Source organism: Camelus bactrianus, chromosome 3 (assembly GCF_048773025.1).
Source record: "Camelus bactrianus isolate YW-2024 breed Bactrian camel chromosome 3, ASM4877302v1, whole genome shotgun sequence".
In the NCBI taxonomy this organism is placed as follows: Eukaryota; Metazoa; Chordata; class Mammalia; order Artiodactyla; family Camelidae; genus Camelus; species Camelus bactrianus.
In genome coordinates this window covers 91,692,501-91,717,225 of record NC_133541.1, presented here as the reverse complement: position 1 = coordinate 91,717,225, position 24,725 = coordinate 91,692,501, and the positions used below count along the sequence as shown (strand labels likewise).

At 41.5% G+C, this 24,725-nt stretch overlaps 1 protein-coding gene across 3 annotated transcripts; it reads right to left on the bottom strand.

The window, feature by feature from the left end:
• Nucleotides 1–1,206: 1,206 nt before the first annotated feature.
• MINAR2 (membrane integral NOTCH2 associated receptor 2) lies at nt 1,207–24,675 on the bottom strand. Of its 3 annotated transcripts, XM_045507866.2 has the most exons (4): nt 20,674–24,675; nt 16,173–16,352; nt 6,246–6,473; nt 1,207–2,587 (listed from the first exon to the last, which is right to left on the bottom strand). In XM_045507866.2, the coding sequence occupies exons 2-4, from the start codon at nt 16,350–16,352 to the stop codon at nt 2,408–2,410; spliced, it is 588 nt and encodes a 195-aa protein (XP_045363822.1). In that variant the 5' UTR covers nt 20,674–24,675; the 3' UTR covers nt 1,207–2,407. The 3 variants fall into 3 exon arrangements, with proteins under 3 accessions (XP_045363822.1, XP_010969871.2, XP_045363823.1); XM_010971569.3 differs by having other exon boundaries at nt 16,173–24,675; XM_045507867.2 differs by having other exon boundaries at nt 6,351–6,473; nt 16,173–24,675.
• Nucleotides 24,676–24,725: the final 50 nt, after the last annotated feature.

The window sequence follows — 24,725 nt, the reverse complement described above, 5'->3', positions numbered from 1 at the left end:
GTTAAAAAAATGATTTAAATTCTTTTAAATCTGAGAGCAGCACTTTAAAAAAAGTATCCACAGTTGGATTTTTTTTTCCTTTAGGTAATTGCTATTCTCTTTGCTTCTAGACCTCCCACACACTAACCTAATATACAAAAACAAAACACCCCCAACTTTTTTGGGGTGCACATTCTATAGAACCTGGGAAAGATTACTATTTGAAACCATTATTAGTTAAGCGTTTTTGACTCCCAGACTCTTATCACAATTAAAAATTTTTAAAAAAGAATTGATTAAAATGGTCACTTCTTTGAAGATCATTATTATTTGTTGACCACCTACTATGTGCCAAGGATTGTACTTAAATGCTTTTAAAGCATTTGTTCAATGAATCTGGAATGGAGGTTTTTAAGAAAGTCCAGATTTGAATTTAAGCCTGGTTTGGGCCATTATCTCTGTACTTTCATGATTTTATTATGCTTTTTCTGCTTGAGCCATTTTCAAAACCCATACTGAAGAAGAAATTGGCACTGCCTTCACGGTATGATTTTAAGTACATGCCCAAATGTATTCTCTCTACTTAGGACTTTCCTTCTCTGTAGATGCACTACATTAACCCAATGAGGTGCAATATTGATTCTTCAGTTACCTTGAAGGCTGAAAATGAAGACTGGTTTGGAAACAATGGCAATGTAATAAACTCACTCATGCTGAGAGAGAAGTGACTGGAGAGAACAGCAGAGGAGACGAAAGGATGGCGAGAGCGAGCTGGGAGCGCTAGGTACCTGACCGGGCCGGAGAGAAGGTAGGAGATGAGGCCAGGAGGCCAGGAGGCCAGGAGTGCGGATGGGCAGCTTCACACCTCTCCGATGGTTACCCCTGCTTCATGTCCTTGGAGTTTTGCTTGTACGTGGTCCCGGACAGCCAGGTGTGACCTGGTGCAGCAGAAGAGCTTTCCGCGTGGAGCAGAGACCTGAATATGTTTGAATCCCTTAAAGACAAACAGGGAACACTTGAGCTTTGAAAACAGTAACATCAAGGTCATCTACGAGGCACCAGCGGTGAGAGGGCGCCTCCCCTCGGGAAGCCCCAGGACCTTCGATTTTTCTTAATTCAGTTCTAAATGGGACTAGAACCAACACAGAGCAAAGGAGGAGTAAGAAGTCAAGGACAAACATGCTTAAGACAATTTTTGTGCACAATGATTTTATTGTACAGTTACGCTGCACTTTAATGTAATGTATTTCAAAGATCTTTAAGAGAAATACAACAAAACGATATGGCAACCCCAAAGGGCACAACCTAATGAGAAGAGGAGAAAGTCCCTGTTATGTTTCTGCCCAAGAGAGTCTGGGGGTGGGGAGGGGTCTTGAAAGAAGAGTGGGGATGAGGGACATAGGGAAGGGTGGTGACTTGTTTCTCCTTCTGTGGCCAGAACCACATCCCCAGGTATCTGCACACAATGAAAGGTGACTTCAGGTGCTGATAAACCGTATTAGTGGTAACAACCGCAGTTAACTAGGCAACTGCTCACTAGGACTCAGGCATTACTCTTCCCTGTGCCCCTGATTCAGTCCTTAGCAAAGCCCTCCTGGGGAGGGGATATAATTTCTCAGAGAGAACAACTTGCCTGGGGTCCAAGAGAGCAAAAGGCACAGTTAGGACGCAAGCCCTGTTCCCAGAGCAGCAGTCCCTCTGCTCTTCCAGGGCCAGGGCTGGTGATCTGTCCTGACTGCCACCAGGGGTCACACCAGGCACTGTAGATCAGCCAGGAAGCACAACTGGATCTAAATGTGATTAATTATAGAACTATGGCCTGTCCAAGTTTAGGTCTACTAAAATCGCAACACAAAACTGAGGCATATAAAGGATTACTGGGAAAATAAAAATATGTTTAAATATTCCTAACCCCTTTTTTTCTGGCTTAAACAGGAATAAAGGAAGATAAAACAGCATGAATCCAACTCAACAGCACAACCAGAAGCTTTAATGCTGTATACCTGGCCGTTGGCCAGAAAATGATCTACTCAACTTTCCTAGTGACGACAGGAGGGCGGTAACAGTGTTTTAAAAACAAGGTGAACATAGTGTAAGCATTAAGACAAAGCTGCTGACAACTGTTGGGGCTGTTCTGTTCTCTATGAAAGTGTTAAATTTTGGTTTATGTACTAACTTTTCAATGGTTTTGATCCCCAGAATTCCCACTTCCCAAAGGACAAAGCTCAGGCTGGAATTCTTACAAAGGTTTCACAGGACAAAGTAGAGAAAGCCAGTGTGTCTCAAACAATGTTTGTATTCTGCAAGACAGTTACACTTAACTGTACAATCAACAGTACATTCACACCCCGTGAACACCTTTTTCTGCGAATGTTTATTTAGAAAGATTTTAAAGAAATTTAAGGTGGTGACGTCGGCGGTGGTTTCTTTAGGTGAAAAAAGCACTAACAGTCACTATGGAAACCAAGATGCAGGCAACAAGGAGCAAAATCAGAGCTACACGACAACATCTGGAATGCTTCTCTTGTTCCTCTTCCTTTTTCAGTAAGGTATCAAAGCCCGGTGTGTACATGTCCCCCAGCCAAAACCGTAGGTCATTAGGGTTTTCCTACAAGAAAATTACAGGGAGAGCAGGATCAATCAGTGCTACAGACGAACTGAAATTGCAGATCAAGACGCTGTAAGTACTTTACATCCATATTCACACTGTCCTGGGTGAGGTTTAAGTGTCACAGCTCAAATGAGAGAGGCTAGGCTTCCCTGAATAGCACAAATGCATGGCGACAGCCTCGGGTGACCAGGAATCCTCAGCTCCCACCCCGAGGTCTGCACGAGAATTCATTAGGAAGTCTGTATCATTTATTGATTAAATTGCTCATATTTAAGGGTCAGAAAGACATGAGTGTTTCTGTCATTTTTTAGCCAATTCACTGTCTCTTACAACTCACAGTGTCTGTCAATCAGGTTAATGAGTTGAAATAAAATTTTAAATTCCTTGCCTTAGATGAGTCTTGGCAGTTCGATTCATTTGGCAAGGCAGGGATACAGATGTTTGGTGAGGTTTTCAGTAAATCCAGAAGCTGATTTCCACGGAAGGAGGAGTGAGACCAAGAGTCAAGCGTCTGTACCATGCTTCTGTTCTCCGGGCCTTCCTTGCAGGGGGCTACGGCATGGAGGCGGGCAGAAGCTCGGGCACTGTCTGCCCTTATGAAGAAAGGACCCAATATGTCCTTCCTACCCCACATCACCTCCTGTTCCTCATGGCTCTGTTTCTCTCACTGGCCCTGGCTCCCTTTCAGCTGTGCAGAATCGCCTTCAACTCAACATCCTCTCCTATGTCCAACAAATCACCTACCAACTCTACTGTCTATACATTTAAAACATATATGTGTGTGTGTGTATTTAATATATAATATATGTATTTTCCTATTATCTCCTGCTATGTTTCTGTGCTGAAGATTCAGTGTCTATGCCTGGCATCTAGTAGACACACAGCACATTTATGGTGAATGCTGAATTTCTGTTTTCGCAGACGCACTTCAGGCACCATTACTTCTCACCTGGATTGTTACAGTGGCTTGCAGCTGGGCTGCTCACCCTCTTTCTGCCTCTCTAGTCTCAGTGGACTTAGAGTCAGCCAGTTTCCATGACTGGATGCAAGGGTAATGAACCAGCTTCTACTGTTAAGAGAGGAATGGCATGCCCGTAGGGAGCCTGGGGGGACTCTGGTGATGGCAACATAACTCTTGCCTCACATTCAAGTCTTAGAAAAGCTAAAATAGTAAAATTTGGATGATGTGTGCAGGGGGATCGGTGATTTAAAAACCCTTGCCTACTTCATCCTTATCCTTCATTTAGTCTGTGTCTTCATCAGAGACCCGCACTCAGCCTGCAAGTTCAATGCCTCGTTCTTCAGTAAGAACTTCCGTAAGACTGTTCTCTCCTATGTTCTGCTTAGAGCTTGCCTTGGTAACAAAATATGGGCTTCTCTTCTCTTTTCTAATTTAGAAACTCTTGGTAGCTTAGAAAAATGGAAGTGGCCAAGGCAAGTGGAACTTTTACGGCCCACAAGCGGTTGAAAATGTCTCAGAAAGTAAGCTAGGGGCTCTGGCTGCTAATTATGAGCCATGGGCAGGGATGCGATGAGAGAGGTTGAATTCATGAGGTGTAAGAAGAGAGCCTAATGAAAACAAAAGTCATGACTTCCACAAGCATCCCTGAAGCAAGGTGAGTGTTGAGGAAGAGCATGCCGAGGTCTGTACTCGGACCTCCCACTGGAGGGGCCTCTACTCAGAGGTGAGCGAATGTGCACGCAGAGGGCGCGCGGGGCGGGGGGGGCGAGCCTGGCTGCAGTAAAGCAGTGCATCCAGCACACTCATGCTCAGTCCTCCTGAGCATGCCTCATGGTACTGTGCAACCCCCAAGTTACCCCTCACTGCCAGTAATGTTCAGTTCCTTTAGCCTTACATCTGAACATTTTCTTTGAGTGTTTGTTGGCCCCTCCTCTGCCGCCGTTATTCTGTTATTTCAGCTATAGCCCCAGCAAAGCTGGACTGCTTACTGTTCTGACAGGCCATCTCACACTCTTGTATTTATGCCTTTTTTCCTGGTTACTTCTGACAGAAGAGAGCCTCCCCACTGATGCAAACACCCTAGGCCTTCTGGAATCCTACAGGCCCTTCCAGCTCAGCATACGTTAACTTTTGCGTGAAGGCTTCTTCTAATCCAATGGGACGTGGTCCCCCTCTGAATCTGTACAGCACTTTCCACTGATACTGCCATCACAGTCCTGATCGTGACATTAATCAGTTCATTTTTCCTAACTGTAGAAAGCTATTTCTTAGAGGTCCTGATAAGCCTGATGAAAAACACAACATTACAGTCGCCAGAGGGGGAGCATCCGTTATGGAAACGACTCTGGAAAAGAGGCTGCAGTAACGGGGAGACACACCAAATCCTCTAGGAGAGTAAGAAACTTTAAAAATTTTGGACAGTAAGATATTTCAAGGAGTGCACATTTGAGACTAAAAAAAAAGTATAAAAGTATAAGGGGAACAAGTGAACTTATGTACAAACCAGAAAGACACAGACACAGAAAACAGACTTATGGTTACCAAAGGGGAAAGGGGGGAGGGGGAGGGTAAATTGGGGGTTTGGGATTAGCAGATACACACTGCTAGATACAAAATAGGTGAACGACAAGGTCCTCCTGTATAGCACAGGGAAATGTATTCAATAATTTGTAATAACCTATGATGGAAAACAATATGAAAAGAATATATAAAACTATATATATACATAATTGAATCAGTTTGCTGTACTCCAGAAACTAACACAACATTGTAAATCAACTGTAATTCGATAAATTTTTTTTTTTTGGAAAAAAAAAAGGGAGAAAAGAAAAGACTTAAAAAAAAAAAAAGACTATAACGGGACATAATGCTGTTCCGTAGAAGAAAAAACCTGCAGTTGATTAAGGTTTGGGGCGTAGAACAGACATACGTTGTTAAAGGAAGGGGACTTGGAAATGCAGGCCTTCCTGGCCCTAGGGGGAGGGCAGAGGCAAGTCAAGCCTGCGTAGGCATCCGGCCCGCTCAGAAAACAGAGGGCCAGTCTCCCTGCTTTTGAGGTATTTCTAGACCCTCTATTTGATGGATGATACCGGGGGAGGGGAAAGAGAAAAAACTGAGTTGGGTTTAAGCTGGGTGAATGAGTTCATTGCATACTTTTCCTGTGTTGAAATGTTTTTGTTTTGTTTTGTTACCGAGACACAGGAAAATGTCCAGAATGTAAATCTGCAATCTTAAATCACTGAGTGGGCTTGAAATAAAATGATCTTTGATGAGAACTGCCTTGCACAGCACCCAAGACAGAGCAATTAATCAGTATTTTTAAATAAATGTCGAATACAGGATTCTTAAGTATTCACAGACCTAAATGGTCATGAAACTAGGGGAAAACATACTTGATCTGGCAAATGAATCTTCAAAACCTGTTACCTTCCAGGTGAACCTTTCTTTTCTACCACATCATTTCTTTCTGCACTACAGAGATGCGAGTAATTACTGAAATTGTAAAATACAAGATAAGTAAATAAACACAAATACTGAGTAGGAGAGAGAAAGTGAAGTCAGAGGTCAAAACCACCTGAAATCTGGAGATTTTGTGCTTAGTGAAGTGCCTCTCATCTCAATACTTGTATCTTTCAGGATGATTTAACTGATCTCTGTCATCCATTAAAGGAGTTAATTCTTTAACCTGAGTACCTTCAGATGCCCAGAGAGGTTTGTATGCAGGGAGTGCTTGTCATATTCCTCAATGGTCCATGAAGGATTCTTTTTCCTTTCTTCCATAGCTTCCTCCAAACTTACGTCATCATACAGCGGGTTATTTTTCAGAACCGACGACAGGGATGGTGGAGGGCCCTCGGTGGCGACAGCACCCCTTGAATGAGATCCCCTAGTTCGTTGAGCAGTAATATTCTTCTTTTCTCTCTGTCAGGAGGCATAGTGACAAGGTTTCTCTTACCAACGGGCCACTGATGATAGAGAAGGCAACAAGAAATAACCCGACCTGAAAGTTTGCTCATTCTGCCTGGAGCCGACAGGTTAGGACAACACATGGGGAAAGAAATCTAGGATCTAGTGTGACCTAGAATCCTGTCATTAATTGAGTTCTTTCTTTGAATGTGATCTTGTTCAGCTTCAGTAATCATTCACTGAAATGCTGTTTTATAACTACAGAAAAAGAATACTGTTTTTTCATTCAAATAGTAGAATTCTAAACAGAGCCATTTTCCCCAGCTCACTTGCATGGAGATTTAATGACATTTTACTTCTTTTTACTTGCACATCCCATGATTGATAAAAATAACACTTAACACTGCTGTAATCATCTAGCAATACTGAGATCAACGGGCATTTTTTAGATACGTATTGGCTTTCATGGGAGCTCCCTTGGGACCCCCACTTCAGGCAGCTGGGGGAACTGGGCTCGCTTGGCACTGCACTCCTGCACGGATCTACAGGCCGGCTGGCTATCAGATGGCTCTAATTCTGACTTTCAGATCTTTAAAAAAATTTTTTTTGTTTTTTACTGAAGCATGGTGTACATATAGAAAAGTGCATATATTATGAATGTAGGGCTCAATAAATTTTCACATTCCAAAGAAACCCAAGATTTTACGAAGAAACAGACCATTACCAGCACACCTCATACTCCTCTGCAGTCACTCTCTCCCCCTGCCCAGGGAGAACCAGTACCCTAAATACAACAGCGTAGGTCAGCTGTACTCATTAATATAAATGGAAACAATCATACAATGTGTGCTTTTCTGTGTCTGCTATGACCTTCACATTTATACTTTGCTTTTTTTTTTTCCCCTTATGACTATAAAACTATCATGAAGGGAGGAAAATTTGAGATTATAATTTGTTTACTGGCCGAGCAAAACTGAAAAAAACAAAAAGCTTATAGACTAATTTATAAATAATTTATCATGGGGCATTATGGGAGAGGAATTTCACATAAGTTAATCTTCAGAAAACTTAGGTTTGACCCTTAATAGCTGGTGACACATTTCATTAATTGACAGCAATTTTTCAATAAATGTGTTTCACATATTTCAGCCTTCCTAAACAGAGAACTTTCAATAGCAATTAATATTCCTCTGAGTCATATTTATAAACATCAATGCACTGATTCCCTCAGCATGTGGTGGGGTATATAGGTCACATTAAATATGTGTTTATATAAGCTATGTTGTAAACTAAGATTATATATAGTTTCCTTCTGAAATGGCTGGCAGGCCAAAAAAATCATCTAGATAGAGCCACTCACATTCTCTTTGGCCTTAGGTTTCTTTAATTTTCTTAATCCAGACATTTTTTACATACTTAGAGATCAGCTTGGTGATCTTCTCTGACTTTATTACATTGCTGGTCTGTTCAAAATCAATTTATATTCTATATAATACTGAAGTTTGCAATGAAATAATAAATCATCTTGACTTAGCATTTGTCTTTAAGATGGATGACCTCATGAAAAATGTTTCGAATTGAGAAAAAACAATTTGATATGAAATTTAGATCGTTTCAGTTTAGCATAATTCTGACTCAAGTTTTTTTTTTTTTTTTCTTCAAGGCTAGGAATCTTTGATCATCTCTGAAGAGAAGTAATTCTCCTGACATTGAAAAATTGGCTTTGTCAGTTTTCTTGCCTGCTGAACTATTCCTTGAGCTCCTTAAATAAGAAAGCTCTATAAATGAGAAAAATATAGTTTTGGGGGCAAAGAAAAAAGTATACTCTATTGCAATGTACAAAGACCTTGAAAAACAAATATACAAAAAGCCAGCAAACTAATCAGAGCTGTATTTTAAAAGATCATTCAAGTCCTTAATTCTAAACCATATTCTTGAGAGTTTGAGGTTTATTCTAGAACATGGTGTTACTTATTTTAGCACTGTATGACAATTTTACGTCTGAAGGACATGTGAAGGGAAAATTAATAGAATGACTTTATGAAGAATTTGATGGCAGAAATAGAAAATAATAATGTTTGAAGTCCTTTTGTATTTTGACAAATTTTTCACATCTCTTATAAAAGAAAACAAAGCATATATTTGATCTAACTCTTCACTACACATTCCAGATAGACTGCATTTATCAAAAGGAAACACAACAGTAACCCATTAATTTAATTATATGGACTATAAAATAACTTATATTTAAAAATATTTATTTAACGAAAGTAACACTTCAAAACTTGCCTAGGCTTTTCTGTATTAACCATTACTTTATCCATTTATGCCACTTATGTGTAAGTAAACTATCATTTAACAAAAAGAGTGAAATAGTTTCAGACAAACAAAAATTGAGAGTATACAATTAATAGGCCAGTAATGAAGGAGTCTCTAAAAAATGTAATTTAGGAAGAAGAAACCTGATGCTACAAGGAAAGATTGAGATGCAAGAAGGAATGCTAAGCAAAACAAACAAAAAATAGAACAAAATAAAAAAATAATAAGTATATGTGGAAATGTAAGTTAAGCATTGGTTTTATGGTAAAATAGAAACAATTGCTAATTTGTGAGTTTTAAGATAAGAGACAACTAAAACTGGGCAGTAAAAAGTTTAAAAAAGACAGATATATTTGATTAGGACATTTTAAGAAATCATTTCAGTGAGAAGATAGAGATATTTACTAAAAAATAGAGAAAGAATTTATAGCTTCTAAATCAGCTATAAGAAGAGAAATGATAAAGGAAAGTTGATTAATCTGTAAGAAACCTGAAATAAAGAATATAGAGGAGAAAGCCTTAATGAAAATAGAAAAAGTTTTGAAATAATCATGTTAAATATAAATAGACTAAACCCTCTATTTAAACGCCAGAGATTATCAGATCGGATTTAAAAAATTAACTTTAATTGTCTAACATTTACAAGAGAAATACCTAAAATATAAGGACTCAGCAAAAAAGGGAGTGAAAGAATGTAAAAAGATGTAGCAGGCACATATAAACAAACAAGAGCCAGGCGTTGTGGTGACATTAAATGCTCACCAATACTGTTTTCCCGTCCTGAGCGCACAGGATGACTGCCTTTCCCAGGCTGCGGTGAAGTCAAACTGGGGCCAGCTCTTTGCTAGTTGATGATGTGTGGACAAAAGTAACAGCAACCACTTCCAAGTCAGGCCTCTGAAATCTCCAACAAGATTTTTGGCTCACTTTTCTTCACTTTCCATGTTTGTGTCAGTGCAAGCAAGAGTTCTGAGATGGAAGAGCTACAGGATGAAAGAACTTGAAGGCCTGGGATACTGCTTGCAAAAGGGCTGTCCCCCAAACCCATCTGCCCTTCCTCAGACTCTTCATGAGCAAGAAATTTGTTTTCTTCTTAGTTACTGATATTTTGTTATCACAGTGTAGCCTCGCATACAATCCCTAATATGGAAAGTGGTATCTTGAAACTCTAAAAATGTGTGGCACTGGCTTAGGACTCAAGAAGTGGAAAGGGAGGAAAGGGTATCAGAGGCTGGATGGGTGGTTATTCATAGCACACAGTGAGAAATGCTTGGTGTAAGTGTCAGCTGTGGTAACTTGGAATCTAAACCCCCATATCTCTAGGAGAGAGATTATAAATAATCAGAGCATTTATGTACATATGTACAAGAATCACAGCATTGGTGTTATGCAAAAAAGAGACAATATTAGAGAAAGAACAGGATAGTTTATAAGAAGATGTGAACGAGAATAAAGAGCATCTAGAAATTTGATTCCTTCTATTGTCAAAAGTCTGTTTATAGACCCCCAAATACTAAGACGTAGAATTATTTTAGAAACTATACACTGAGCGGGAAAAAAAAAAAAAGCCCACTAAAACTTCTTAGTGGAATGAAATGAGTCAGGGTAAAGGTCATGTTAGGGTGTGGTTTCACAACTACTATTCCTGACTGCCTCCGGGTGTTTGTCACTGAGTCAAAGGACGGAGAGATGGAGGCAGAGAAGCAAAGCACTGAAGCCCATTTAAGTTAGACCTTCAAAGAACTTTAGGTGTGTTTACTGACCTATAGAACTGACTGCAACTAAACAGACATGGTTACATTAATAAATAGCTTACAGTAAGTTCTGTAAGAAATATATTACCAAAGAAACCATAAGCCTAGACCTAACAGATTTTGATGGTTTATAAAACAAAACCAATGGAATAAACAATAGCCCTGTACCTCCAAATGTCCATAAATAGGAGTAAACTTTGAAGGCTAAACAGCCTTTGGAGAAGGGCCCACTTCTGATGTCAAAAGAGACTGACGAACAAGCATTCCACTTCCTAGGAAGTGCAACCCGGGACTATGGAGAACAACGCACCAGGAGGCCTTATCAAAAGCAGAAGAACAGCCTAGACCACCTTCCCCACCTTCAAGGAAGGAGGCCCACGTGAACTAGTCCAAGTGGAATCTCAGAATTACCTTTGAGCAGTGACTGCTGCCTTTCACTGTTTCTGTTCAGAAAGGAAGAACTCGTGTAGTCATTTCATTCCTGGTCCAACAAAGCTTACAGGATGGTGTGGAGGGGGTTATCTGCTGAATGGAGCCCCGGTTCCCCTGGGGATTAGTACTTCCAGGGGAGGGTGCATGCTATGTGCAGAAAGATGAAATGTATGTGTATATATGTTTAGCAGAATGATACGTTGTGGCAGAGTCTGGCTAGATACTCAGCAAACCCATTTCTTCTTCACGGGCACACAAAGCTGGACTGGGACGTGTGACCAATGGAACACAGGCCTGAGCCCGAAAGTCCTTGTAAAGATCTGGGGCTTAGCCTCCCTCTTCTATCTACAAGCATAGCAAAGATTCTGGTATAACCCAGCCTCAAGAAGGATCAGCCTGGGTTCCACCTGGAAGCAAGCCCCTAGGACATTTTTTGATCCATAAAAGAGCTTGTGGGAATACTGTGTTAAGTTACTAAGAATTTGGGCATATTTGTTTCCACAACATCACTTAACTTGACTAAACACTAAGAAAGTATATATGTCAGACAAAATAAACTTTCAGGTAAAAGACTTTGTTAGACATAGAAAATGTTGCTGGAAAGTGAATACATGTAGACACAATCAGCAAAATACAGTAATTCTAAATTTGTATGCATTTAATAAAATAGTCTCAAAATTTAAAAAGCAAAACTTGAGAGAGCTATATGGAGAAATTTATATATATACTTTTTTTTTAACCAAACAAAACAATTATTAAAGATAAAGAGAATTTGAACAATGAAACTAACAAATTTGATCAGATACTGATGTCTTCATTAAACAACTGAAAATACTCATTTTAAAGATACACACTGAGTATTTTAAAAAATGAGTAATGTGCTGGACCCGAAAACAAATTTCACAATTCAGTATTATATAGGTCATCCTCTTTGACCACAGACAACTGAGTTAGAAATACAGATATTATTATCAAAAAGATAATGTAAAATACTGTATCTTATAGAAATTAAAACACACGTTTCAAAGAAATAATGGAAATTTAAAATAACAATGGAAATTTAAATTTAAAAATTTAGGACAGAATGAAAATGAAAATGCTATACTGCAAGATGGCTGGCTGGAGCTGAAATGGCTTTTGAGGATAAAATTTAAAATCTCAGACAACACCCACTGAGCCTCCCCAGTTTAACCCCGGCCTCTCTTGAAGCTCCTCTCCTGCCTTCCCCTCATGTAACCAGGGCTCGGGGGGCCCCCCATGTGCTACTGTGACGCACATGGTGCCTGTGACACAGGTTTTAGTGCAAGGGTATTTGGGTCTCATCTGGGAGCAGTGCGATGGGACAATCTGGGTGTTGCTTTTGGCAGCACACCACCCAAGGGTAAATTTCTGATCCCAGTGGAGATTTTGTGAACAGCATAAATTTAGCGTGACTTGATAAATCATATCCTGATAGTTGCAAGTAAAACCCTGAGCAACTCAGTGATGCTCCTCAACCAACCTCCTTGACAGTAATTTAAGCACCTCAAAAGTCCTGTAACATCCCCCCAAATATAGGCTTAAAAATGGTATATGTGAGGCTTTTTCCCCCAAAACTGTAAATGGAGTATTGGGAATAGAAACAGTGCGACAGAAGAGAAGGCATGACATATGTGTTCAGAGACAGATCGTTATACATAGTTATGGTATACCAAAAAAACAAACTGAGATAGAAAGAAGAGACGTTAGCATTTAAGGGGAACAGAGAGCCATAAGACTGAAAAAATAGTAAGGAAAAGTGATTAGGAAGCACCCTCAGTAAATGACATTGTCTAGAAAGCAAGTGAAGAGCAGCCTCTTACCCTTGACCTTTTGTCCCAGTTCACAGGTTTAGTACAGAAAGCCCCTGGGTTCTGAAACAGGTGTGATGGAAGCCAGGAAAAGATATAACAAAGAGATTAGTCGGAAAAGATTCTGAAGTCTAACTGCTAATCAGAAAAAAAAATCCTACCACAATATCTGAAAAAACATATTTTATCATTAAACTAAAAAAATAAAATAAAATAAAAAAGGAACCAGCTTTTTCCTTTCGTGACCTCGTTTTATAAAGGGATTGAAAACATCTGGAATACAATTCCAAATGCCTTCATCAGATACATGCCTCCAATTATTTTAACAACCAGAAGCATTAGATTTTGGCGAAAGTTTGTTCATTGCATTGGGAAAAAAATTATTGTGAAGCTTATTTCTCTAGTGAAAGAATTTAAGAAAAAATATAATCTAGTGGAATCAAGAAATATCTGCTTGTACTCTCTCTCTGCAATTACAGGTGATCTGTGTATCCACGCAGAGGGAATGCCCAGTGTCTGGAGACCCCGGCGTGCCTGAGGACGCTAACTTCTCTATATGTGTGGTACCGCTTCAGCTCATGTAAAATGGCTTAGAGAATTTCCTCTGAATGTGGAATGTGAATTTAAAAAAGGCTTAGAAGATAAATCATGAATATACTATGAAGCAGATATTGAAGAATTCAACTTCATATTTGGGATCTAATGTTTGTTTTAACTCTGAGTTACTACCAATGGTAAAGGCTATGTTTGCAGGTGAAGTCCTTTGATAATCCATAAAGTAGTCTGAACTCCAAACACCACGCACCCGGGTGGTGTGAGACCAAACGGTAAGCTGACGCAACTCTGAAGTTTGTGTGCATATAAAGTTTACGTGGGTATAAAGTCAGCTGCTTGAGTTAGCGACATAGTTTGACAGATGTATTGATGACATCTTACGACACCACCATCCACACAAACACACAAACACCCATCCATTCACAGTATAAATTTTAAAAAATGCAAGTGGTATTTTTCAAATTCTAATGAAAGGATAATTTTAACATATTTTTGGAATACTAGCAAATGACGAAGATGATGATGATGATACTAACAGTAATAATAATAACAGCAATACACATTTCTTGTACTCTTACAGGAAATCAGTTGCTGTTACCTTACATTATTTTATGTGCTCTCACTTTTAAAGAAATACGTAGAGTGAAATATTATTCTAATTTTGCAAGTGGAAACACTGAGGCATGAACTGAGCAAGGACCATGATTGATGTCTCTCAAACTGGTTTACTGTGGATTTGAGACAAGAAACCAAATCTTTTCATTCAGTGTTCTTTCAATTGGCTTAATGTCTCCCCAGCAGAGTGAGACACGAAGCCAACAGACTGAGGGTTTTAAATTAAGAACTACTGGACAGCTGCCTGCCACCTTCTGCATCTCTAACTCCTCAATACACATGACACATTCAGTGCCTTATTCTAGGTATCATTATGGCTACTTAAAACTTTCATATACTCATTTCTTTTAGATTTATTTTTTTTATCAATGAGAATATCACACCTGGATTTTAAGATCCAGTCAAGGAAAGAAGGACTACTTACTGACATACTGCAATCTAAAGTAGTGAATATAATTGCTGTTACTCGTAACTTGTGCCATGCCTACCCAGCTATCTAAATTTGTGACTGAGTCCTCCTCCTCTCCATGCATTATTTCAGCAGTAAATTGGCCTTGATTCAGTCATTGAATATTTCTTTTTAGGGCAAAGGAATGACTAAATCAAGCTTCTCTGCAGTTTACAATTACCAATAACATATTCAAAGACATATGAAGCAGATTTTTACCTTCTTGGCTTGCTCTGAATAACTATTTCAACACCTCAGGGCCTGCTGTAAGAGAAGCCCTTTAAAAATTTGCATTTCATTCAGCTTTAGGAACAACAGTCAACAGAGCTTTAAAGCGGGAGGTTCCACATGAAGGAAGTCGGTCAACTCCAGTACTAAACAAAAGATGTTAGATCGGTGTGTTCCAACCTCAAAGGAATTCATTGGATATGTTTTCTCAGACTAAACTTCATAGCACAGGAGGGCCAAAGTTTTCTGAACTGATTTTTGAATCATTTTATCCCATGATATAAACAATAAGAAAAGCAAAGGAGAAATTTCATCACATTTAGCTCCAACTAAACAAAACACAAAGAACCACCACCAAAAAGGTGTGTATGGATGAGTTTGGAGGATTACAAAAGGGAAGGATATAAAGTTTATAAAAAGCCAGTTGTCATAATAGGCTGCCTTACAATGGAAATAAATAAAAAACCTCATAGGTGGAGGAAACACTTACATAATCATCCAAGTGTACTTGATTTTGAATGATCTCATGATAAAGGTCCCCAGGAGCCCACAAACACGCCACAAAGGAGTCACTCTACACCAGGACTCATGAGTAGCAACTGTTTCTTAAAAGAAAACAAATTTCTGCCCAGGGAATTTGAGCCACTCCAAAGGACTTAATGACTTGCAGGGGCTTGTAGGTCAGTCACACTGTTCTGAAATGAAACGCTTCTTCCTGTTTCTCAACTGACTAACCCTTAACCCCATTAGCCTTCACATCTTAAAACAGTGATTATTCCTGTTTCAAGAGCTTTATGTGTCTTTCAGCACATGGAACTCATCACAGGTTTATTCCTCTCTTCTGGTGAGCAAAAAGAGGGAAGACGCGAAAGCAGAAAGCAGGAAAGGAGGTCTGCACTGGGTCCGAAGGTGCATTGTTAAGTCTTGTCCGCAGGGACGCGTGGGGAAAACGCGGCCACCTAAAATAACAGCCAGCACCGTTCCAAGGCGGAGAGTGCCCTCTCTCTGCTTTCCTTCCATCACCCAGTTTCCACTGTTTTGCTGTTGGAATCTTCTCTGCATGGGATGAAAGGGAGCCAGTCTAAAGGAGGCGGAAGCAAGATTCTGTTGTCTCGGAGGCTGCAGGGGGCCCGCTGTGTAAGTTTCTGATGCTTCAGGCTTAGACTAACCTGAAAGGCAGAGGTAGGCTTTGCCCCCAGAGCCTCAATGGCAAGTGTAGTTACTGATTTGAAACAAATCTGAAGGAAAGGAATAAAAGGGGGGCTTGGCAAAATCTAAAATGAAGACAGGCTGAGAAGCCAGTGCTTAGAGGGAAATAAAGGGTTGGGGAAATTCAGAGTTTACGAAGTGATCAGACAAAGTCTCCTGATGTTAATTTAAGGAAGGGAGAAAGACTTCCTCTGGCAAGAGTGAGCAGCACCTTCTGCTCTCTTCCCTGCAGCCTTCTTTACACACAAAGGATGCAAAGGCAGAGAGGCAGAAAGAAACAGGTCCCCACCCACATGTTTACGAGCTCCCTGTGAACAGCCCTCACCTGTGAGTAGATGAGGTTCCGCCAGTGCTGCGCGGCGGGGGGGTAGTTCCCTCCCGGAAACCTCACCAGGCCGGCCTGCCCAGGGGCTGAGCTCCTCATTAATGACTTCACGTCGAGCTGCAGGAATTTGTCAGGATGGTTGTTATTTGGCAAAACGGAGAGATCCATGTCTCCCTTCATCTGCAGCAGAAAACAAAAGCATGTGAGGCTGGGCCTGTCGGCGCCATGCATTATGGATGAGCCTGAGGACGCTCCAACCGACTGGCATCTGAAACCAGGTCTTGTGGCTGCGCTCAGAAACCACTCTCGAAATGACACATTGACACACAGGAACTATGTAGCACCCCGCCTTACTTTTCACACAACATACAACACACACACACACACACACACACACACATGCATTTAGGGTGCTTGAATGGGAAGGGCTGGGCCTGTGCTCACTAAATTTACTAGGATGCCAAAATCAGGTACGTGCAATGCTTAGTGTCTCTCCATACAGTGTCAGCAGTAACAGTGTAAGAGGAACGACTCTTTGCGTAAAGGCTGCCCGAATTTCAGGGTCATAGTCCATAATTTGCAGCACATGAAACAGTCACCTGCAGGGAGACACTGCTTAGTATTTCTGTCTGAACACTGCTGAGCTGCCCCAGCGGACGCGGCCCTGCCCGCACAGGCTCACATGCGATAGGCAGGATCCTGTTTCTTCTCATGTTTTGACTCCCAGAGCCTCAGGCTCATGTGAAACCTAAGTCAGCCTCGGCTCAAGCAGGGAAATGGCGAGAATTTGCTTTATAGTTTGTTTCAGTAATGCAGTGCCCCAAATGACTGCCTTGACCCGTTTGCTAGCTGAGGTCTCATTGCCTCTGTTCTTAGCCGTCTGAACTCCGCTGATGAGTTTTCATCACAAAGTCCATTTGGAACCAAAGGAGGACATGGCGGCTGGGTGCGGATGACGTGCTGTCCTAGGTGAACCCATCGGCGGTTCAGAGAGGCAGGTGGGAGTGAGGCTAGGGACCGCGTCCTCAGCCAGGAAGTGGTGGTGACTTTAAAGGAGATCAGCTCTCTCGTTACAAACCACTCTGCCGTCAGCAATCCACACTTCTCACTGGGAAGGATGGCTATTCGTGTAGAGAAAGAGGAAACCTTTCCAGCTGTGAGGAGGTATAGGCTAGACACTTGGGCAGTTTTTACAAGACATAGGTTGTCTGTTACATCTGCGCCTCTGTGAACCCATCCGACTCACCAGGAAGGATTCTCTTTTGGGGTAACGGGGTTACACGTGGAATGTATCAGCACCAGACGCCAGGGGATGCCATATCGCTTATCAGACCCAGCAGCCAGGATGTTCTTGAATCAAGCAAGACACCAGAGAGTACTTACCTTCCTTACAGCAATAAGCATGAGGGTGTTGAAAAATCATCTGTCGTACTTACAACTATAAACTGGAGTAAACAATTCATGTTTCCTGTAAGAATTTTTGGACCCAAAATCTATCACTGTCTTACAATATCTGAAATACGTTTCGGCGATTTTATCAATACATTTACTAGAGAAAGTGAGATGTACTTTATAATGACGGCTGATAACAAAAGAGTTAAACCACAAGTGTGTCAAGAATCAAGTGTGTTATGTGTCTGTGCATGTCCTAGGAACTTTCTGGATTTTTCTGGCTGCTGCCAGAATACATCTAATGAACAAATCCTTCTCAAGCTGTTTGCTTTTCCTAAAAGATTCTTTGGGGAATAACACACATCTTCAAGAAGAACCTTACTTCTCTTTGGCTCTCTGTATTGGCAAGTGGAGACACAAACCCCAGATCCAAATATATTTGATTAGACCTTGTCCTTAGCCAAAGCATGAGGTAGGAGAAATGAGCCTGCAGTTTCCCTCAGGCGTCCTGCCTTTAGATCCCTCCACCAGGCTCCCGATGCCCACAGGGCTGTGTCCTGCCTCTCTCCATCTGTAAGTTGTGTCCCGGACTCTCCATCTTCTCCCACCGTCCTCTGTCAGCTGTCATCCCCAAACCATTGGGTCTTACTTTTCACTGTTACCCTGAGGGCAGCCTGCGTGACGACAATCAGGGAATCACCTTTCTCCTCCCTCTCCTGTCACTGCCCAGACCCCTCCTGCGCGCCACCCCCAAATCGTGCCTCCCCTAGGCCAGCACTTCCGCGTGGAAGCATTTCCTCCTCATCCTGGATGTCGACTCCCTCCTAATCACACCTTATGGGCCGTCGCTGAGACCCAGCCCTTCACCGAATTTTTGCCTATTTCCTCTAGTAGGGGAAATGACTTTCCCCTCCATTGAAATTCAGGAGCAATTGGTTTAGACTCTTCCTATCTATCTTTTGATACTCTGTTTCACACTTCTCTTTTATGAGCCCCTGTGCTGGGTATGTTACAAAAGAGCATCTCTATTGGGTGCTTCCTTCCTCTCGAGTCCGTCCGAAGACCCTCATGAAACCCTTTGCTCAGTAAATAAAAGTGCCTGCCATGGAGCCTAAGAAGGGCTCAACTCTCGTTGGCTAATTCAATTAAATTTGATTAAAAAAATACTTAGTGCTCTGTTTTGCAATCAACCATGCCCAGTGAGAAAAGGATTCCATTGCCAAAAATGCTTGTGACATACTCCACACTCTCTTCAGGTAGTTCATAATGCACACACTCACACGGATGACTCGGGCAGGTTCTGCTTGGTTGATGCTAGTATCTGCCAAGCTGATTTGATCACACAACACACATTTCACCGTTGTCCTTTTAACTCTACACAAAATTTTACCTGAGAGTGATTGGACAATACTAGCTTAGGATTTCTCTTTCTTTACTGTCACTAACACCTTCATTCCAGAGTGGCAAAGAGTGTAAATAAATATAAATATCGAGTTATATTGCGGGAACAATCTGGTGAAAATCTGGATATTTGGGGGCTTCTCAACTCTTACCATGCATGTTATCATTTGTCCTCTTTCTTTATAGCAAATTTTAATAAAAGCATCATTTCCCTGTGGATTTGGACCCGAAATTACTGTCTTTTGAACCATGTGAATTATACAAATAGAATTCAATACAGTTCACTAAGCAAAACTGTCTACATATTAATGAACTGTATTTTCTCCTTTTCTTCTCGCCCTCTCTCCCTTTTCCTCCCTCCCTCCTATCTCCCCCTCCTCCCTCCCTCACCCCCTCCCTCCCTTCCTTCCTTTTTCTCTTTCTTTCTTTCTTTCTTTCTTTCTTTCTTTCTTTCTTTCTTTCTTCCTTCCTTCCTTCCTTCCTTCCTTCCTTCCTTTCTTTCTTTCTTTCTTTCTTTCTTTCTTTCTTTCTTTTCTTCCTTCCTTCCTTCCTTTCTTTCTCTTTTTTTTCTTTCTTTCTTTCTTTCTTTCTTTCTTTCTTTCTTTCTTTCTTTCTTTTCTTCCTTCCTTCCTTCCTTCCTTTCTTTCTTTCTCTTTCTTTTCTTTCTTTCTTTCTTTCTTTCTTTCTTTCTTTCTTTCTTTCTTTCTTTCTTTTCTTTCTTCTTTCTTTTCTTCCTTCCTTCCTTCCTTCCTTCCTTCCTTCCTTCCTTCCTTCCTTCCTTCCTTCCTTTCTTTCCTTTCTTTCCTTTCTTTCTTTCACCAATAACCAACTGAATGCCTGAAAGTATTACCACGTGAAAATCCTGGACAATATCCAGATGAGCAGCTGGGGTTCCTCAAATTACCTGACTTTGCAAATTAGTTGCACAGTTGTGATTACAAAGGAAGCCTGTGATTAGGTTATAAATCCTTGTGCATCTATGGTATAACATTTTCAAAATTGGTAAACAAGGGAGGTAATCAGGTTGAGTGCCCAAATTTGGACTCAGACTGGCTCTGTTACATCCAACTCAACTGTGTTCTTGGCAAGGCGATGGATCTCTCTGGGCCTCAGTTTCCTCAGCTACTATGTGAAGACATGAATGGTCGCTTACAAGGGCGCTGTGACATTCAATAGCCACAGTGGTTAAGAGAAAGCTTAGCATGTATTAAGTGGTTAAAAATGGTTCACTATTACTTTGAGAGCATATAAGAACCAAACTTTCATTTCAGTTGCCTCCAATATAAAACTAACTGGAAAAAAAGAAGAAAATTAAAGTCTTATTAACCATCCATAGTTAAAAAGAAAACTCCACTTTCCAGCATCCCCTTCTTCGCGTGAGTCTGGGTTAGAACTGGCCAAGAGAACCTTGCGTGAAATTGGGAAGGCAAAATGGAAGCAGCATCCATTAATCTGAAAGTTTTTTTCTTTCTTTTTCATCAGGTGCAGTGACAGATCCAGGCATAGGCACTTGGCAGGTTCTAGACTGACTCTGCTCTCCTGAGCTCTGTGCCCATTTCTCATTGCCCACTGTTGGTCCTGCCGACTGTCAGGAAACTCAGACCCACAATCCAGTTTTTGGCTGTGGACTTACAAAGGAGGAAGCCACACAGAGGTAACAGCATCTCATGGACGTCCGCACAAATCAGCTCTTCAGAGTGACACTTACCCGGCTGTGCCTGGCTGCTCAGGTTGGTCTGTGACTGCTCTGACCCCCCAGCTCCTCTTCTGGACTTTTGCTTCCCAGCTCCTCCTGCAGCTGCGTGAGGTCAGCTCCGTCATCACCCAACACTGCTCTGCCGACGGGACCCCGGCAACTATTGCTACCAGAAATGTTTCAAGGAGCAGAATTTAAAAAATAGAATCTGGAATTAGTTTTCAGATCTGACTGGATTTAAAGGCACTAATGACTCTGTTCCCAGGAGTCAGGGGGATCCTGGTATCCAGGACAAATGGTGGCAAAATGACTACTTAAATTCTCACCAATAATAACCCAGGGTCAAGTGTCTACAAAAAGCAAGGCCCTGGGTTACCGGGCACTGGCTGCAATAGAACTTTTTCATAGAAAGAAAAAGAGTAAGGACTGTGGGGTTGAGTCACCGCTTCTAACTTCGCTGGAGAACTTAGAGGAAGAGAATGATAAGCCTGGGGTTTCACATTCACAGCTCAAGGTCTAAGCTGAAAACCAGAAAGCTTTTATGACAGCCTCGAAATAAAACCTTCCTAACGATACTGCTGGTGTTCTACCATCTGTGATGTCTTCTAAATCCCAATCCAGACTCAAGTCCTGGAAGGTCCAGAACCAGGCTCAAAGTACGACTTGTGAGGTGTTACCATACAGGCCAAAGGAACCGCAAGATTTCACCATTTCACATTAACTGAAACCAAAGGTATATGTAGAGGGGTATTTCTTAAAGGTGTTATATTATTGTGGGAAGAATACAATGTTCTATTAGCCTAACGTTTTTGATGTGGGTTCACTGAAGCAGGGTTCCTGGATTCCAGGTGTTAGTTCACGTTTCTGGGAGTAACTCTAATAATCTGTCTGAAAACTAGACTCAAGCATGGTCCACACTGAATGAAACAGATGCCAAAACTTCCTTGTTATAATGAAATAAAGAGGAAAGTACACAAGTGTTTAGAAAGATCATTTTCTTAAATACGACAGATGTGCTCATTACTCACTTGCTACATATGTCCCCTAAGAGGGTCCAAAGGGCATTCCCTTCCTCAGGCCTTGAAAAATACACTGATGAAGATGGTACTGGAATCCTGAAGTAACTTCGTAGCAGCTGTTCTCTGAAAACCAGAAATGACCCTGGGAGATGCTGTCATAGAGCTGAGCTTCTTGATTTAATGAGCATGATGGAATTCTACAAGGGCAGGAACCAAAAGGCTGTGTTTCACTCCCAGAAACCAGACGGGAATGGTTACTGTGAGGGGCAGCAGAGTCAAAGGCGTAAAGGCAATGGTCTGACCTGCAAAGACTTCTGGTACTGGCTAGTGGGCCATGGAGTCCATAGAACTGAAATAGACGGGCAATCTAGGAACGTCTCAGATCCAGATAAGCATTTAATTTCTAGATTTAGTGAAAAGAAGTCTGATATGAATCACCACACCAGGGAATTACTTTCCCTTGATCAATTTCCACATGAGAGCAGGTTCACAGACCCAGAACTCTGAATAAAGGGGGGGGGGGCGGCTAGATATCTCAGAGGATAGATTCTGCTACACCGTCCAAAATCCATACTGTAAATCTACCTTCTAGTCTTCCTTGATGGGAACTGTGCACTGGGAAGACAGAAATCACCAGACTTTCTGATGACTACTGGATTACTGGCTCTGAACTGGTAAGAATTCCTGGTGGCCCTAAACAGCCAGTGAAGGCCCAACCACAGAGCAAGAGTTCGTGGAAGTCAGATAATGTAATCACGGTTCAGATTAAATCTGGCTCAGACTGGACCAAAGAGTCTCTGAACCTACCCCACAGTTCTGCCCTGATTCTGAAGGGCTTATCTGGAGTCGAAATACTCAGCAACTGGCAGGGCCCTCGCTCCTCTTGTTGGTTCCATGATCTGTAGAATGAGGGCCCTTATGGTAAAGGCCATACAGGTCCCTAGAACCGCCTCTACATACCAAAATTGGAAATTAAATCAACACCGCACTCATGGAGAGATTTGAGAATGATTTTTACCATGAAAGATCTGAATGATGCAGGAATGAAAGTCTTTGTCTTTTTTCTTCTTTTCTTTTCTTTTCTTTTGGCCTGTATTCCTCTACAGAAGACAGATTTTGGAGAATTGCACTGGATTATCACAAACTTAATCAGATGAGAGAGGGAAAAATTACACAGGAAAAGGGGATATTCTCAATTGCATTCTTTGATTCCTGAATTCATGAATCTAGGCAGAAATATGACCACGTATTGAACGATGAATCAGATCATATACAACATCTCAGAGGCCCTCCAAAATGTTTTCACCCAGCTGGTGCTGGAACCAAATACTGAAAAAAAAAAGAACATTACGTCACTCTGTTAGGCCATCTGCTTCAAGGTGATGGGGAGCACGGTAATACCAGACATTCACATGAGCATGAGCCCACTGCCACATTTGTTTGCTGTACTATGAATTCCCCAAACAGAAACAATATTGTATGGAAAATCATAACAGCAAATGAAGCATTTGGCAAGTTCAAGGATAGATTCTGGCAGAAATTTACAGGCTGGGGAGGCAAATGCAAAATCAGGGTGCGTGGCTATTTCTGTGAGAACAAACCACTGTTTTGTGATAGCTGTGAGCTAATACAATCATACGGCAATCACGGTGGAGGGCCAGTCCTCCTATAGCACGGCAACATACTGGGAAATAATACTTTCTCTGCTTTCATTAGGCTGCGCTCAGCAGTGACTGCAGCTAGACTGGCCCTGGTGAGTGGAAGGTCACGCTGCTGAATCCATGCATAATCTCCAGACCTGCCACCACTGTCTTTGTTCCTGGGCCCACTGGGCAAGGACAAAGGTGGCTGATGAAAGAGACTGGTCAGCATACACAGGACCTGTCATCTTATCCACCTGATGGCTGCGTCCTCTCTCCTGAGGGTGCTGCTCTTTGGTGAGCAGTCAAGTGGAATGTAAATTATCTACATACCTTTTCCTCCAAACTTCTTTGTTACCAATTTTCAAACCATGTTCCCATTCCTTCCAAGTCCTTGCCAATCCAGTCAAAACACCTTGATTGCAGTGTGATCACATCAGCTCACTTCTATCACAAAACAAGACAATGGTTTGTTCTCATGGAAATGGTCACTTACCCCGAGTATGCATTTGCCTCCCCAGCCTGCAAAGTTTTTGCCAAAATACCATCCATGAACTTGCCAAATGCCTTGTTCAGCAGTAGGGTATGCCATACGGTATTGTTTCTATTCAGGGAATTCATATTACAGCAAATAAAATGTAGCAGTGGGTTCATGCTCACATGAAACTCTGGTATTACCATGTTCCCCATCACCCTGAACAGACAGCCTAAGAGAATGATGCAACATCTTTTTTCCCCCCAGATATTCAATTATGGCATGAGTTGAATGAAAACATTTGGGAGGGCCTCTAAGATGTTATATGTGGTCTGATTCATTGACCAATAAATGGTGATATTTCTACATTGATCCATGGATTCAGGAATCAAGGGATGGATTAAGAGTGTCTCCTCTTCCTATGTAATTATTCCTTCCCCTAATCCCCTAGTATCTTATATACAATGTGCTGACACTGGCTAACTTTCTATCCCAGCAACTAAATTAAAGGATATACACAGTAAGGGACCATCTAGAAATAAAATGTTCCCCATATTATAATGAAGGTGACAATACTAATGAGGTAAGTGTCAAGAACTGTGCAGGTTTTGAGGTTTTACTCTACTTACCATCTACCGAGTTAGCCTGCCACCTGTCAGGGCAGAAGACAGAAACTCCCGGGTTAGAGACAAAGGACTTTGTTACTTACAGTAAAAGCAGAAGCCAGGGAATCAGCATTTCCTTGCACCAGTTCCCTGCGCCCCAAATCCCTCAGGGTGACGTGAAGAGAGCCAGCTGGTACCTGCACATGCAGGGAATTGTATTACGGGGAGAGACCCCGCTTTGAGGGAACCTGAAACTTTAATAATGAGAAATAAGCTCATCAGTCCTTTGCTCCAAAAAAGACACAGTCTTTATCTTCCAAGGCTG

Excerpts from the sequence above, each read along its gene's own strand:
- MINAR2 (XM_010971569.3), bottom strand. The coding sequence starts at position 16,403 with ATGCATGGCGCCGACAGGCCCAGCCTCACATGCTTTTGTTTTCTGCTG. Across the intron at positions 6,474-16,172 it reads GGAACCTCATCTACTCACAG|AGAGAAAAGAAGAATATTAC; the intron begins GTGAGGGCTGTT and ends GCCTCCTGACAG. Across the intron at positions 2,588-6,245 it reads ACCTCTCTGGGCATCTGAAG|GAAAACCCTAATGACCTACG; the intron begins GTACTCAGGTTA and ends ATTTTCTTGTAG.